Source organism: Symphalangus syndactylus, chromosome 13 (genome assembly GCF_028878055.3).
Source record: "Symphalangus syndactylus isolate Jambi chromosome 13, NHGRI_mSymSyn1-v2.1_pri, whole genome shotgun sequence".
NCBI classification, from domain to species: domain Eukaryota; kingdom Metazoa; phylum Chordata; class Mammalia; order Primates; family Hylobatidae; genus Symphalangus; species Symphalangus syndactylus.
In genome coordinates this window covers 45,837,181-45,853,800 of record NC_072435.2, presented here as the reverse complement: position 1 = coordinate 45,853,800, position 16,620 = coordinate 45,837,181, and the positions used below count along the sequence as shown (strand labels likewise).

Here is a 16,620-nt window from a genome sequence, read left to right as displayed (position 1 = left end):
GGGGCTCGGGGACAGAGGGTCACTGAGGAAGGTGCCAGCACCCTCCCCACAGGCTGTGTGATGTTGGTGAAACCTTCCAGCACTTTCAGCACTTGAACATGGACTTGTCCCTGCCCAGAAAATTCGGTGCATATTTTCTAGTTTAACAAGCATCCCCATATTTTTGAGGTCTGTTTCACGTTTTAACAACTCAGTTGCTGAGAGAAGCCTTAGGATGTGTGGTATTTTTTTCTTTCCCATAATACATAACAGCACGCCTTCCTCTCGGGTGGTGTCTCAGACTTGAGGAATATGATCTGTATCATTACAAGTACTGACTCTGTCTGGTGGCTCAAGCCTGTAATCCCAGCACTTTGGGAGGCCGAGGCGGGCCGAACACAAGGTCAGGAGATCGAGACCATCCTGGCTAACACGGTGAAACCCCATCTCTACTAACAATACAAAAAATTAGCTGGGTGTGGTGGCGGGCGCCTGTAGTCCCAGTTACTCGGGAGGCTGAGGCAGGAGAGTGGCGTGAACCCAGGAGGTGGAGCTTGCAGTGAGCCGAGATGACGCCACTGCACTCCAGCCTGGGCAACAGAGCGAGACTCCGACTCAAAAAAAACAAAAAACAAGTACTGAATCTGTCACGCTCTTTGGGGTCCGGCACTGCTCTACCATCTCATGTCACAGTCGGAGCTCTGGCTGAGCATCAGCCAGTATGTGACCTGGAAACCTGGCTTGGCTCTTAGGTCGATAGTGTTATTCCTTTCAATGGACTCACTCATCACAACTCAAGAACTGCAGAGTAGGCAGCACGGAGCCAGTCGGAGAATCCTTGCCTCCTTAACAGCCAAAACCGTTGGACACAAAGTTCACAAACTAAAGTCTATTTCCAGCCCCAAAATTCCGCTGTGCTGGGTATGGGAGCATTTTTATAACTGACAAGCAGCTTGTGGCAACCCCAGAACTGGTGCTTCTGGACAAACCACTCCCTACCTAAAAGGGCTGCTCCCTGGTGTGCTGTAAATGGGTTCTTGAGCCTGATCTAGCTTTGAGGGTCACGGAAGGGGCGTCCCCCAGCCCCAGTATTAGAATTTTGGTTGGGGGCCGGGCGCGGTGGCTCACGCTTGTAATCCCAGCACTTTGGGAGGCCGAGGCGGGCGGATCACGAGGTCAGGAGATTGAGACCACAGTGAAACCCCGTCTCTACTAAAAATACAAAAAATTAGCCAGGCGTGGTGGCGGGCGCCTGTAGTCCCAGCTACTCGGAGAGGCTGAGGCAGGAGAATGGCGTGAACCTGGGTGGCGGAGCTTGCAGTGAGCCGAGACTGCGCCACTGCACTCCAGCCTGGGCGACAGAGCGAGACTCCGTCTCAAAAAAAAAAAAAAAAAAAAGAATTTTGGTTGGAATCGGACAGAATATCAGGCCTCCACCAGGGGGCGCCATGGCTCCAGCGAGGCCCAGGTGGTTTCAGGGCTCCGAGAGACAACCCGGGCAAGGGGATCACCGGGGTCGCGGGTTGTGGGAGCTCCTGGGAGAGGCTCCCCGGGACGGGTGGACTCTGCAACCATTCAGGGAGGAGGGGGCTGGGGTTCCGTGAGATTTGGGGTAGCACAAAGATCTGGGAGGGAAACTATGGCCTAGATGAAGTCTTAGGATGCCCAGTAGCCTCGAGTGGTCGCTCAGGGGGCCCTGGCCCGACCTAGTTTCAGGCGGCTCAGGTAGAGAAGGGCACTATCAAGGCTTCCGGGCTACGGGGGTGTGGCCTCATGCGGGGGCGTGGTCTCCGCTGGGCAGGGCGACGCGGAACCCAGGCGGCGGCGGCTGCGGCGGCAGGAAATCGGGGCTTGGCCCCGCCGGCGCGCGACCCCATCCCCATCCCGGTCCCCGCAGAGCGATCCCCGGGCCCAGACATGGACGCAGCAGAGCCGGGTAGGGGGTCGGGGATCCGGGAGGGGCCTCCTCCGACCATCCCCTGCTTCCTACATTGAGGGGACACACTTGCCCCACTCCGTCCTGAGAGCCAGGAGAGGAGTTCCTGAATCGGAAGGACCCAGGGATCCTCCATTGTGGGAAGCCCTATGCCTGGATGAGTTCGGGACGCCAGCCCTTCACTCCCCCTCCCCCTGTTGATCCCTCACCCCAGACGCCTGGGGGAGGGGGCCCAGGAAGGGGAAGTGGCTGCTTCTGCTTCTGATTTTTGTGATGGGGGCAGGGTGCCACGACTGCTGAGGGAGAGGGCAACGCGGTAGGATCCCCACAGGGCTCCTCTGTAGCCCTGGGGAGCCGGCAGTGCTGGTCTGGGCCCCCTAGGAGAGGGGGCAGTGGGGCAGCAGCAGAAATGTGGCAGGGTCCGACTTGGTGTTTCCATCCGTCTTTGTGTCTGTGTTGTGTATGTGGAGTGTCATTCTGTCTTTATGTCCCTCATGGCTTCAGTCTCTCCATGTGTGTTTCTGTCCCAGGCTCTGCCTGGCTGTCCCTTGTGTATTTCCATCTGTCTAGCCTGTGGTTCCATTGTCAGGCCGGCTCTCTTCTCGGGACAGCGTGGTTGCATCTGGGGCATCTGTTTTGTTGGTTTGCTTCTGGGTGCAGGCAGACCCAGGGTGTGGGTGTCTCTGTTCCCCGGGCAGCTGTCTCTGGTCTCTGGTGGTGTGTGAGTCCATCTGCCTGCCTCGAGTTGGCCCCAACAAAGCCCCCCCAGCCCTCTCTTTCTCTCTCTCTTTCCCTTTCTCTTCCACCCCCTCCAAATGAGACTGGTTGAGGTGCCGTGGGTGGAGGGAGGCAGTGGTTAGCCCATGTGTTACACTCACCTCCCCCAGGACTTCCCCCAGCTCCTGAGGGCAGGAAGAGGTACAGTGACATCTTCCGGAGCCTGGACAACCTCGAAATCTCACTGGAGAACGTGTGAGTCTGAGCCTGGATCACCCCCAAATCCTGCCAAGATGCCCCAAGCCCCTAACCATTTAGGTGCCCTGAAGTCCCATTTGGAACCTGTAACATCTGGGCCTACATACCTAATAACCAGAGAAGTCTAGGATGGGACCCTCCAAAATGCCTGGGTATCCTAAAAGTGTCCCCCTAAATAAACTGGAAATCCCCAAAGTGGTCCTAGAACCCCTACATATCCTTGTAACCCCTTAAAACATTTGCGATCCCTATAATCCCACTCTATGAACCCCAAAGTTACCTGGGGCCCTTCAGACCCTTTTTCAAGTCCTATTTAAAAAAAACTCACCTGATTCCCCCAAAACACCATTCTTCGGACCTCCCAGACACAAGGGATGCCACAGGGGTGATGTTTGCCACAAACACCCCTAAGGTCCCCAGCACCCCTTGGCAGGACAGACTGGGTGTAAGGTGGCATCCTGACACACCTTTATCCCCCAGGACCCTTGAGATGCTGGCTGGAGACCCTCTACTCTCAGAAGACCCAGAACCTGACAAGACCCCTACAGCCACTGTTGTGAGTGGGGAGTAAGGGAATAGGGAGGAAGGCCTCAGGCAGAGGGGGTCTTAGGAAGGCCAGGTCCCTGCCCTGTTTCCTTCTGAATACTGTCTCCCTCCCCCACAGACCAACGAAGCCAGCTGTTGGAGCGACCCCTCCCCAGAGGGTCCTGTACCCCTCACAGGTAGGGGGGTCTGGAGGCCAGGACAGTGGGGACAGACAGGAGTCTTTCCTTTAACAAATCACCACTGATCCCCTGTTCCATGCAAGGCATCGTTTAGGTTTTGGGAATATGGCAGTACACACAACAGATCTCAGTCCCAGCCCTCAGGGAGACCCCAGGCTGGGTGGAGGCTGAGGTAGGAGGATCACTTGAAGCCAGGAATTCGTGACCGTGCTGGGCAACAGTAAGACACCATCCCTACCAAAAGAAAAAATATTTTTTTAATTAGCTCGGTGTGGTGGTGTGTGCCTGTAGTCCCCGCTACTTTGGAAGCTGAGGCTGGAGGACTGATTAAGCCCAGGACTTTGAGGCTGCAGTGAGATGCGATTGCGCCACTGCACTCCAGCCTGGATGACAGAGCAAGACCATGTCCAAAAAAATCAAACACAGGGCCAGGCACGGTGGCTCATGCCTGTAATCCCAGCACTTTGGAGGCTGAGGTGGGTGGATCACGAGGTCAGGAGATCAAGACCATCCTGGCTAACACGGTGAAACCCCGTCTCTACTAAATATACAAAAAAATTTAGCCCAGCGCAGTGGCGGATGCCTGTAGTTCCAGCTACTCGGGAGGCTGAGGCAGGAGAATGGCGTGAACCCGGGAGGCGGAGCTTGCAGTGAGCCAAGATAGGGCCACTGCACTCCAGCCTGAGCGACAGATTGAGACTCCGCCTCAAAAAAAGAAAAAAAAAAAAAAAAAAAAACACAGGCCGGGCGCGGTGGCTCACGCCTGTAATCTCAGCACTTTGGGAGGCCGAGGCGGGCAGATCACCTGAGATTGGGAGTTGGAGACCAGCCTGACCAACATGGAGAAACCTTGTCTCTACTAAAAATACAAAAAATTAGCCAGGCGTGGTGGTGCATGCCTGTAATCCAGCTACTTGGGAGGCTGAGGCAGGAGAATCGCTTGAACACGGGAGGTGGAGGTTTTGGTGAGCCAAAATCGCACCATTGCACTCTAGCCTGGGCAACAAGAGCGAAACACAGTCTCAAAAATAAATAAATAAATAAATAATAAAATAAAAAATCAAAAACAAAAAACAGTGAATCTGTAAAATTGCAACCAGAACAAGTGATCCCAAAGCAGTGTTTGGGGAGCTGTAAGGCTGTAGGACAGGTGCCACTGGTCTGGTCTGGGGGCTTAGGGAAGACATCCATAGCTGACTAGGGTGCAAAGGTCAGAGGTCCATCCATCTTCCCCAGGGAAGGAACTGGACTTGCGGCTCATTCGGACAAAGGGGGGTGTGGACGCAGCCCTGGAATATGCCAAGACCTGGAGCCGCTATGCCAAGGAACTGCTTGCCTGGACTGAAAAGAGAGCCAGCTATGGTGAGGACCTCTTCCACCCAGCCCCAGTCACCAGGCAGTCCCCAGACCCCAGCTAGACCCAGAGCCCTTCTCTCTCTTCCCCTAGAGCTGGAGTTTGCTAAGAGCACCATGAAGATCGCTGAAGCTGGCAAGGTGTCCATTCAACAGCAGGTAGTCATGACCAGACCCCCCAGAACCCCACCTTTGTCCCCCACAGATCTTCAGTATCCTCCTACACCACTGTGTCTCCCCCAGAGTCACATGCCTCTGCAGTACATCTACACCCTGTTTCTGGAGCACGATCTCAGCCTGGGAGCCCTGGCCATGGAGACAGTGGCCCAGCAGAAAAGAGACTACTACCAGGTGAGGGGGGCAGGGCGGAATGTTATAGAGGGCACCCTGCTGTCCTGCTGTCCTTCAGGCCTGATCCCCTCGGTTCCCAGAAAGCTGGGAGGAAGGCACCACTACCAACATCGCCATTTCACCGATGAGGAAGCTGAGGCCCGGGGATGCTCGGGAACTTGCCCAAGGTTACCCAGCAAAGATTCAAGCTGGGCTTCCTGTGCAATTGCAAAACTTCACTTTACTTTTTTTCTTTTTTTTTTTTTTTTGAGATGGAGTCTTTCTCTGTCCCCCAGGCTGGAGTGCAGTGGCGCGATCTCGGCTCACCGCAACCTCCACCTCCTGGGTTCACGCCATTCTCCTGCCTCAGCCTCCCGAGTAGCTGGGACCACAGGCGCCCGCCAACACGCCCGGCTAATTTTTTGTATTTTTTAGTAGAGACAGGGTTTCACCGTGTTAGCCAGGATGGTCTCGATCTCCTGACCTCGTGATCCGCCCGCCTTGGCCTCCCAAAGTGCTGGGGTTACAGGCTTGAGCCACCGCGCCCGGCCTCACTTTACTTTTTTTTCTTGAGACAGTCTCTTGCTCTTTTGCCCAGGCTGGGGTGCATTGGTGCGATCTCGGCTCATTGCAACCTCCGCTTCCTGGGTTCAAGCAATTCACCTGCCTCAGCCTCCTGAGTAGCTGGGATTACAGGCGCCTGCCACCACACCCAGCTAATTTTTGTATTTTTAGTACAGATAGGGTTTCACCATGTTGGCCGGGCTGGTCTCCAACTCCTGACCTCAGGTAATCCACCTACCTCAGCTTCCCAAAGTGGTGGGATTACAGGCGTAAGCCACCACGCCCAGCCAAAAACTTCATTTTTGTTTGTGGGGAGGGGCACGAGGTGCTGAGTGCTTGGTGTCTCTGCTTCCAAGCAGAAAGGATGGGGTGACCACATGAGACTTCTGGACTCAGGGGTAGGAAAGAGCAGGTCTGGAGAAGACCCCAGGAGGAGAATACTGACTCAGAAAAGGGTCCAGCCAGGCACAGTGGCTCATGCCTGTAATCCCAGCACTTCTGGAGGCCAAGGAGGGAGGATTGCTTGAGCCCAGGAGTTTGAGACCAACCTGGGCAACATAGTGAGACCCCCCTGTCTGTACAAAAAAAAAAAGTTTTTTAATTAGCTGGGCCTGGTGCGCATGTCTGTAGTGCTAGCTACTAGGAGGCTGAGGCTGGAGGATTGCTTGAGGCCAGGAGTTCGGGACTAACCTGGGCAACATAGTGAGATCCCTGTCTTTATCTGCCAAAAAAAAAATTATTTATTTATTTATATTTTGAGACAGAGTCTCACTTTATCGTCCAGGCTGGAGTGCAGTGGCATGATCTCAGCTCACTGCAAACTCCACCTCCTGGGTTCAAGTGATTCTCCTGCGTCAGCCTCCCGAGCAGCTGGGACTACAGGAGTGTGCCATCACATCTTTATAATTTTTGTATTTTTGTAGAGACGGGGTTTTGCCATCTTGGTCAGGCTGGTCTCAAACTCCTGACCTCAGGTGATCTGCCCACTTTGGCCTCCCAAGTGCTGGGATTAAAGGCATGAGCCATTACACCTGGCCAACCAAAAAAAAAAAAAGAAATTGTTTCTTAAATTAACTAGGCCTAGTGCACATGCCTGTAGTCCTAGCTACTGAGAGGCTGAGGCTGGAGGATTGCCTGAACTCAAGAGTTCAAGTTCAATGCTTCAGTGAGCCACGATTGCCCACTTGCACTCCAGCCTGGGCAACAAGAGCAAAACTCCGTCTCAAAAAAAAAAGAGTCCAGAGGTGGCAAAGCACATGGCGCAGGAATGGAAGGACTGGGTGGCTGCTTCTGGGGTGGCCCTAAGGCAGCGTCTTCATCCCCATCCCCAACCCTTGCCAGCCCCTCGCCGCCAAACGGACTGAGATTGAGAAGTGGCGGAAGGAGTTCAAGGAGCAGTGGATGAAGGAGCAGAAGCGGATGGTGAGGCTTGGAATGGGTGGAGGGGTAGGCTGAGAGAGACGCCGGGAGGCTGACCTCCTCATCATCCCCCAGAATGAGGCGGTGCAGGCACTGCGGCGCGCCCAGCTGCAGTATGTGCAACGCAGCGAGGACCTGCGGGCACGCTCCCAGGGGTCCCCTGAGGACCCGGCCCCCCAGGCCTCGCTGGGACCTAGCAAGCAGCAGGAGCGGCGGCGGCGCTCGCGAGAGGAGGCCCACGCCAAGGTGGGCACCCAGCCCCGAGCCCCTGTAGCGCTTTGGCGCCCCCTGCCCTCCACTCTCGCCCACACGCGCCCCACCCCGCCCCTGGCCTCCCGTTTCCCCAGGCGCAGGAGGCCGAGGCGCTGTACCAGGCCTGTGTCCGCGAGGCCAACGCGCGGCAGCAGGACCTGGAGATCGCAAAGAAGCGAATCGTGTCGCACGTGCGCAAGCTGGTGTTTCAGGGGGATGAAGTGCTGAGGCGGGTGAGGCCCATCCCCAAGGCCATCCTCCCCTCACCCCGTTGGGGACCCGACTGAGTGCCCCACTCCTCGCCCCTAAGCCACCCTGGAGACACCACGACTAGGCCATTTCCCTCGACAGCCAGTTCCCGCCCCCAGACCCACTGTCTCGGCTCCACCCCATGGGGTCCTGTCCCCTGGATGACCAGCCCCTGCTCTGACCACGCCTGGGTCCCCTGGCCGACTGCCCTAGTTCCAAGGCCGCCCAGGTGCGTCCCAAACCCTGACCACGTTCGCGTCTCTCCCAAGACCCGCCCCAGCTCTGGCCCTGCCCCCAGGCTCCCAGGCCCCGCCCCTCCCCAACCTGCTGTCTCTACCCGGCAGGTGACCCTAAGTCTCTTCGGGCTGCGGGGGGCGCAGGCGGAGCGTGGTCCCCGCGCCTTCGCCGCCTTGGCCGAGTGCTGTGCGCCCTTTGAGCCGGGCCAGCGCTACCAGGAGTTCGTACGGGCGCTGCGGCCCGAGGCCCCGCCGCCCGCCTTCTCCTTCCAGGAGTTCGTTCCCTCCGCAAACAGGTGGGTCACTGGAGCAGGAAGTCGGGAATGAGCCCCTGAATCGCGATGCCAGGCTGTTGGCACCGCAGGCTGGTTACTCGAGGTTAGAGAACGCAAAGCCTTAGTGGAATTTAGTACTCCAGGCTCTCGGGGGTCTTAGGAGGGTGAATGGGTTGTCCCAGTCCTAGGGACAGGGGCAGGAATATGGGGCTACTGTATTTCAGGGGCCACAATGCCCATGGGTGTCAGGGCTTGCAGACCCAAGTGCTTGGAGTTGGTACCTAGACATGATGCCTGGGTGCCATCACCCCAGGCCAGTTTCCTGGGATTCAAACCTTCAAACTTCTGTCTTCTCAGCTCCCCTCTGGACATCAGAAAGAAGCTCTCTGGGCCTCTACCTCCAAGGCTGGATGAGAATTCAGCTGAGCCAGGCCCTTGGGAGGATCCAGGCACAGGCTGGCGCTGGCAAGGTGAGTGCAATGAGGGCCGGGTGGGAGTGGTGCCAGGAGTTCGTTCCATCCACACATAGGTGGGCTGCAAGAGTGGGGTTCGGGAGCAGGGGACCATCCTTATTGACCTGTGCCACCTAGGGACTCCAGGCCCCACTCCAGGCAGTGATGTGGACAGCGTGGGTGGCAGCAGCGAGTCTCGGTCCCTGGACTCTCCCACTTCCAGCCCAGGTAGGGATAGGACCTGGTCCTGACCCACACTCCACCTGTGACCATCCTCCAGCCCCTGGCCAAGCTCTGACCCTCAATCTTTAACTATCTTTGACCTCTGACCTACCTCACACCCCTGACCTATTTCCTCAACCTCTTTTTTTACCTTTTTTAAAATTCTTTCTTTCTTTCTTTCTTTCTTTCTTTATTTGAGACAGTCTCATTCTGTCGCCCAGCTTGGAGTGCAGTGGCATGATCTCGGCTCACTGCAATCTCCATCTCCTAGATTCAAGTGATTCTCCTGTCTCAGCCTCTGGAGTAACTGGGATTACAGGTGTGCACCACCACATCGGCTAATTTTTGTATTTTTTAGTAGAGACAGGGTTTCACCATGTTGGCCAGGCTGATCTCAAACTCCTGACCTCAGGTGATCCACCCACCTTGGTCTCCCAAAGTGCAGGGATTACAGGTGTGTGCCACCATGCCCGGCCTTTTCTTTTCTTTCTTTCTTTTTTTTTTTTTTTTGAGACAGAGTCTTGCTCTGTTGGCCAGGCTGGAGTGCAGTGGTATGATCTCGGCTCACTGCAACCTCCACCTCCCAGGTTCAAGCGATTCTCATGCCTCAGCCTCCTGAGTAGCTGGGACTACAGGTGCCTGCCACCATGCCTGGTTAATTTTTGTATTTTTAGTAGAGACGAGGTTTTGCCATGTTGGCCAGGCTGGTCTCAAACTCCTTGCCTCATGTGATCCTCCTGCCTCAGCTTCCCAAAGTGCTGGGATTACAGGTGTGAGCCACTGCGCCCGGCCTATTTCCTCAACCTCTTGATCCAGCTTATGAACCACCCCCGCAGGTTGCTGACCCAATTCTCCAACCCTTAACCACTGACCTGTCCAATCCCCCTCCAGACCTCTGACCCCTTGGGAATTAGTGGGTGGTTCTGGAAGCGCTAAAAACCAGGAGTGTCTCCCATAGCCCAGGAATCTCCCATGATTCCTCTGACCCCAGGCGCTGGCACGAGGCGGCTGGTGAAGGCTTCGTCCACAGGCACTGAGTCCTCAGATGACTTTGAGGAGCGAGACCCTGGTGAGGCTGAAGCAGGGTAGGGCAGGATGGGACAGGGCAGGGCACCAGGCACTCCTGACCCTGTCTCCCTGCAGACCTGGGAGACGGGCTGGAGAATGGGCTGGGCAGCCCCTTCAGGAAGTGGACGCTGTCCAGCGCGGCTCAGACCCACCGGCTGCGGCGACTGCGGGGCCCAGCCAAGTGCCGCGAGTGCGAAGCCTTCATGGTCAGCGGGACGGAGTGTGAGGAGGTGTGGCCTGGGCTAATGACCAAATGACCTTTGCTGACCCTTGATCATCTCCCTGACCTGAGATTCCTACAGCCTTTCTGCCCCCGGGACCCACCCTAACCTGATGTCTCCCATGAGCCCCCATTCCTTGAGGATCCTTGTAACCTTCTCTTCCCCTGCTGGTCCCTAATGACCTCCCTGTCCCTGTGACCTTCCCCACAGTGCTTTCTGACCTGCCACAAGCGCTGCCTGGAGACACTCCTGATCCTCTGTGGACACAGGCGGCTCCCAGCCCGGACACCCCTCTTTGGGGTTGACTTCCTGCAGCTACCCAGGGACTTCCCGGAGGAGGTACCCTTTGTGGTCACGAAGTGCACGGCTGAGATAGAACACCGTGCCCTAGATGTGCAGGTGCTGCCCTGACCCTTCATCATCCCCAGAAGTGACCTGACCGAATCAATGGACTATCACGAACCGGGCATCTGTTTCTCACCCTCACCCTGCAGGGCATTTACCGGGTCAGCGGGTCCCGGGTCCGCGTAGAACGGCTGTGCCAGGCTTTTGAGAATGGCCGAGCGTTGGTGGAGCTGTCGGGAAACTCGCCTCATGATGTCTCGAGTGTCCTCAAGCGATTTCTTCAGGAGGTGGGTGCTCAGGACACTGAGGGGGATGTGGGCAGGGGCCCTCCACAGCCCACCCACACTCGTGTTGCGCCCTCCGTTCCACCCCCAGCTCACCGACCCCGTGATCCCCTTCCACCTCTACGATGCCTTCATCTCTCTGGCTAAGACCTTGCATGCAGACCCTGGGGACGACCCTGGGACCCCCAGCCCCAGCCCTGAGGTTATCCGCTCGCTGAAGACCCTCTTGGTACAGCTGCCTGACTCTAACTACAACACCCTGCGGCACCTGGTGGCCCATCTGTTCAGGTGTGCATGGGTCCCTGAGCCTTGAAATGCGACCCTCTTCCCTGGACATGCAACTACTGACTTCCCTGGCTGACCCCTGACAGTGACCTCTGACCTTTGACCTGTGTTTTCTGAACTCTGAACCTTAATCCATGATTCATAACTTTGGGTACTGACCCCTGACCTCCAGCTCTGGATATGTGGCTGCTGGTCTCAGACGACTTACACCTGTGACATGGGCAAGTCACCACTAGGCTGGCCTGTGGGTCCCACCCTTACCCTCAGACCAATGACCTTGCACCCTGTACCCTGACCTTTCTCTTCACACCATCCCCAGGGTGGCTGCACGGTTTATGGAAAACAAGATGTCTGCCAACAACCTGGGCATTGTGTTTGGGCCGACACTGCTGCGGCCACTGGACGGCCCGCGGGGAGCCGGCGCCATCCCTGTCACCTGCCTGCTGGACTCTGGGCATCAGGCCCAGCTTGTGGAGTTCCTCATCGTGCACTACGAGCAGATCTTTGGGATGGATGAGCTCCCCCAGGCCACTGAGCCCCCACCCCAAGACTCCAGTCCAGCCCCTGGGCCCCTCACAACCAGCTCCCAACTGCCACCCCCGCACCTTGACCCGGAATCCCAGCCCCCAGTCCTAGCCTCGGACCCCGGCCCAGACCCCCAGCACCACAGTACCCTGGAGCAGCATCCCACGGCCATGCCTACCGAGGTAGGAACCCACTGGGCCCACAGCCATGGAGAGGGCCTTACCTCTGTTCAATTCTCTTACCTTCTCTTTCACCTTCCTTCCTTTCCTTTTAAAATTTCCTTCATTCTCTTCCTCCCTTCCTCATTTAACTTGTGTTCATTCTGGAAGGAATAGTGAGGAATAAGCAGTGGGCAGTGATGATGTAACAAAAGGGGACAGCCCTGCAGAGGTGCTAACATGGGTGATCATTCTTTCCTCCAACAGAATATTTATTGAACACGTATTTTGGGCCAAGCACTGTCATAGGCATTGCAGATACATCCACGAGCTAAATATCCAAAGACCCTGCCCTCTCAGTGCCTGCGTTTTAGTGGGGAAAGACCAACCATAAACATGACAAAAAGTCAGTTATCTGGAATGTGATGAGGTGACGATGATAAGGGTAATGGATCATGAAAAGGTAGAGTAATGGCTGGGCACGGCGGCTTACGCCTGTAATCCCAGCACTTTGGGAGGCTGAGGCCGGTGGATCACCTGAGGTCAGGAGTTCGAGACTAGCCCAACCAACAAGGAGAAACCTGTCTCTACTAAAAATACAAAAATTAGCCAGGTGTGGTGGTGTGTACCTGTAATCCCAGCTGCTTAGGAGGCTGAGGCAGGAGAATCGCTTGAGCCCAGGAAGCAGAGGTAGTGAGCCGAGATCATGCCACTGCACTCCAGCCTGGGCAATAGAGCAAGACTTTGTTTCAAAAAAAAAAAAAGTGGAGTAAGACACACAACACCAGGGAGCAGCACGGTGGGAGGTGGAAGGCAGTTTGTAGCACTAAGGATGGCGGGGGCAAGTCTTAGAGAGCAGATGGACTTGAGCAAAGACTGGAAAGACATGAAGGAGTGAGCTGGCCACATGGAGATCAGGTGAAGGGTGTTCCAGGCAAAGGGAATAGCCAGTGCAAAGGTTCTGAGGTAGGAGCATGCCTGGTGTGTTAGGACGCAGCCCCATCCTGTAATGAATGACGGGAAGGTGGTACGAAGTGACACTGAAGAGGAGTGGGCCCAGGTGGCTCTGCCAGCTATCCCGAACTTGCATCTGCTATTCACAGGATGTGGACCACCACAAAGCACCTCCTATGCATAGGGCACAGACCACCACTGAATGCGCACCTGCTGTGCAGGGGACACTATAGAGACTTCCTGTTGTCCTCTCCACAGTCCTGAGAGGTAGATAGTGTTAGTGAAAATCATTTACAGATGAAACAATGAAGGCTCTGAGTAGTTAATGGCCCTAAAAGGGGACTGTAAGCAGTTGGAATCTTTTTTTTTTTTTTTTGGAGACAGAATCTCACTGTGTCGCCCAACTAGAGTGCAGTGGTGTAATCTCGGCCTACCACAACCTCCGCCTCCCGGGTTCAAGCGATTCTCATGCCTCAGAGACAAGGTTTCGCCACGTTAGCCAGGCTGGTCTCCAACTCCTGACCTCAAGTAATCCACCCACCTCAGCCTCCCAAAGTGCTGGGATTATAGGCGTGAGCCACCGCACCCGGCCACAGTTGGAATCCTTTATTTTTGTAGACAGAGTTTCATTCTTGTTGCCCAGGTTGGAGTGCAATGGCATGATCTTGGTTCACCGTAACTTCCACCTCCTGGGTTCAAGCGATCCTCCTGCCTCAGCCTCCTGAGTAGCTGGGATTACAGGCATGCACCACCACACCAGCCTAATTTTTTTTGTATTTTTAGTAGAGTAGGGGTTTCACCATGTTGGCCAGGCTGGTCTCAAACTCCCGACCTCAGGTGATCCGCCCTCCTCGGCCTCCCAAAGTGCTGAGATTACAGGCATGAGCCACTGCACCCGGCCTAGAATCTTTTTTTTTTTCTTTTTTTGAGATGGAGTCTCGCTCTGTCGCCCACGCTGGAGTGCAGTGGCGCGATCTTGGCTCACTGCAAGCTCTGCCTCCTGGGTTCACGCCATTCTCCTGCCTCAGCCTCCCGAGTAGCTGGGACTACAGGGCGCCCACCACCACGCCCGTCTAATTTTTTTGTGTTTTTAGTAGAGACAGGGTTTCACCATGTTAGCCAGGATGGTCTCGATCTCCTGACCTCATGATCCACCCGCCTCGGCCTTCCAAAGTGCTGGGATTACGGGCTTGAGCCACCGCGCCCGGCCACCCAGCCTAGAATCTTTGACAAAGGTCACCAGTCTGGATCCAGAGCTCAGCTGTGAACCAGGAAGACAGCAGCACCCGCCACTCCGGATTGCTAGAACAGTCCATGCCCAAGGCCTGTGCTGCTGGTATCTTGCTGCATCTGCCATTCCTGAGAGCAAGGATCTCTCCTGCAGCAGCCCAGAGCTGGGAAGTGGCTGCTGGTGAACTGTGGGTCTCTGAGAGCTGGAATGGCTCATAAAGTGCTCGGGACAGTGTCTAATGTGTAGACACTGCCAACCATTTAGCTAAGGATGGAACAGTAAGGTTGGTAAGGTTGCAGAGAGCAGCCCAGGATGGTAGTTCAGAGGCACCGCCTGGTCCTAATGTGGAGAGGGCTGAGCCACTCCTTGGGCTGGCTGTTTGCTAAACAAGGATTTTCCCACCCTCATGGAGCCCACGGTCCAGACTCAATGAATGACACTGCTCTATGCTGGAAGGGCAAGCAGTACGCTTATTATTATTTTTGAGACGGAGTCTCATTCTGTCGCCCAGACTGGAGTGCAGGGGCATAATCTAAGCTCACTGCAATCTCCACCTCCCAGGTCCAAGCGATTCTCCTGCCTCAGCCTCCCTAGTAGCCGGGATTACAGGCATGCACCACCACACCCGGCTAAATTTTGTATTTCTAGCAGAGACGGGGTTTCACCATGTTGGCCAGGCTGGTCCCGAACTCCTGACCTCAGATAATCCACCCACCTCGGCCTCCCAAAGTGCTGGGATTACAGGCATGCACCACTATGCCTGGCCAAGCAGTACACTTATAAGGGCATCGTCTATCCCCAAACACCAAAACTGCAAAGGATGACAGGTGCACATTCTGTGGTGGTCCATGCCCTGTGCCTAGGAGGAGCTCAGTGGTGGTCCACACCCAGTGCAGAGTAGGTGCGAAGTCAGGGGTGGCTGGCAGAGCCACCTGGGCCCACTCCTCTTTGGTCTCACTTCCTACCACCTTTCCCTCATTCATTACAGGGTGGGGCTGCGTCCTAACACACCAGGCACACTCCTACCTCAGGGCTTTTGCACTGGCTATTCCTTTTGCATTTCCAGGAATAAGCCCTCGGCTCTCCAGGAATCTCAAAGAACTGGGATTTTAGTGTTGGGGTCTCATTCTTGGGTTTCTCCCTGCAGATTCCAACTCCACAGAGTGACCAGAGAGAAGACGTGGCTGAAGACACCAAAGATGGGGGAGGGGAAGGTGAGTATGTTAGGGAGAGGCTCAGGAGTTCTGGGGGTGCCCTGGCCCCAGGGTGGCTTGGCTAAAAGGTGACTCCTGGGGGGGATATCCAGAGAACTTGGAGGTGCTCTGCACTGACCACCCACTCCACACACAGTGTCCAGCCAAGGCCCAGAGGACTCACTCCTGGGGACACAGTCTCGTGGCCACTTCAGCCGCCAGCCAGTGAAGTATCCCCGGGGCGGTGTGAGGCCTGTAACCCACCAGCTGTCCAGTCTGGCCCTGGTGGCTTCCAAGCTGTGCGAGGAGACCCCCATCACATCAGTGCCCAGAGGGAGTTTGCGGAGGCGGGGACCCAGCCCTGCAGCTGCCTCCCCTGAGGGCAGCCCCCTGCGCCGCACCCCGCTGCCCAAGCATTTTGAGATCACCCAGGAGACAGCCCGGCTACTCTCGAAACTGGACAGTGAGGCTGTGCCCAGGGCCACCTGCTGCCCGGACGTCCAGGCTGAGGAAGCCGAGGACCATCTCTGACCACCCTGGCACCTTAAATAAGGAAGAGGCCCAGATTGTGAAGATGGACCCTTATCTTCCTACCTCCCACCACCTAGTGGCCAAACACACCGCCAGGAGTTCAGGGTTGGGAGAGGTCCAAGGTTCCTATAAGGAAAAACTATTTAACACATGGCCTAGGGGAGGCCTAAAACGCTTTTGGGGATAATGTCCCAGAGTCCCCCCACTAGACACAGGTCACTGCCAAGCATCAGGGCTGCTCGGGCTTAGAGGTCACTCAGGGTCAATACTCAGGGTCAATACAGGTTATGAGATCCTTGGGGTCCACTCTAGTCTCTGACCCCTGGGACGGGTGCTTTTGCTACTTTGGTTGTGGTCACTCCCCCACACCTGCCTGCCTCCTTCGCAGACTCGAAGTGACCTTCCTGGAGGAGGTGGGCAGCTCAGACTCCACATCCTGGTGGTGCCTGAGGTCTGATGGCCTCTAATAAACTGTGTCCTGTATGCCCTTGGGTGCATCTCTGCTATGGGAGAGGCCAGCATGGGTAGCACTCCTTGCCCCCATGTTACAGATTAGGGGAATCAAGGCCTCTTTTTTTTTTTTTTTTTTTGAGACAGAGTCTTGCTCTGTCGCCAGGTTGGAGTGCAGTGGCGCCATCTCGGCTCACTGCAACCTCCGCCTCCCGGGTTCAAGCGATTCTCCTGCCTCAGCCTCCCAAGTAGCTGGGACTACAGGCGCGTGCCACCATGCCCAGCTAATTTTTTTGTACTTTTAGTAGAGACGGGGTTTCACCATGTTGGCCAGGATGGTCTCGATTTCCTGATCTCGTGATCGGCCGCATGGGCCTCCCAAAATGCAGGGATTATAGGCGTGAGCCA

The 16,620-nt window shown here is 55.9% G+C and overlaps 1 protein-coding gene across 16 annotated transcripts; it reads left to right on the top strand.

Moving 5' to 3' along the window:
* Positions 1-1,749: 1,749 nt before the first annotated feature.
* GMIP (GEM interacting protein) lies at positions 1,750-16,245 on the top strand. Of its 16 annotated transcripts, none has more exons than XM_063616199.1 (21): positions 1,758-1,915; positions 2,803-2,887; positions 3,371-3,446; positions 3,555-3,612; positions 4,852-4,977; positions 5,063-5,127; positions 5,212-5,319; positions 7,204-7,284; positions 7,357-7,527; positions 7,629-7,766; positions 8,127-8,314; positions 8,651-8,763; positions 8,893-8,973; positions 9,959-10,036; positions 10,111-10,265; positions 10,467-10,655; positions 10,751-10,888; positions 10,977-11,173; positions 11,490-11,877; positions 15,186-15,252; positions 15,389-16,245. In XM_063616199.1, exons 1-21 carry the CDS (start codon positions 1,897-1,899, stop codon positions 15,760-15,762), a joined length of 2,895 nt encoding a protein of 964 aa, XP_063472269.1. In that variant the 5' UTR covers positions 1,758-1,896; the 3' UTR covers positions 15,763-16,245. The 16 variants fall into 16 exon arrangements, with proteins under 16 accessions (XP_063472272.1, XP_055092066.2, XP_063472269.1 ...); XM_055236086.2 differs by having other exon boundaries at positions 8,884-8,973; XM_063616200.1 differs by having other exon boundaries at positions 1,762-1,915; positions 2,815-2,887; positions 8,884-8,973.
* Positions 16,246-16,620: the final 375 nt, after the last annotated feature.

Bases quoted from the DNA above. Each gene is read 5' to 3' on its own strand.
- GMIP (XM_055236091.2), top strand. From the start codon at position 1,753: ATGCGGGGGCGTGGTCTCCGCTGGGCAGGGCGACGCGGAACCCAGGCG. The intron at 1,916-2,802 runs GTAGGGGGTCGG...CACCTCCCCCAG, and splicing joins CATGGACGCAGCAGAGCCGG to GACTTCCCCCAGCTCCTGAG. The intron at 4,978-5,062 runs GTGAGGACCTCT...CTCTTCCCCTAG, and splicing joins TGAAAAGAGAGCCAGCTATG to AGCTGGAGTTTGCTAAGAGC.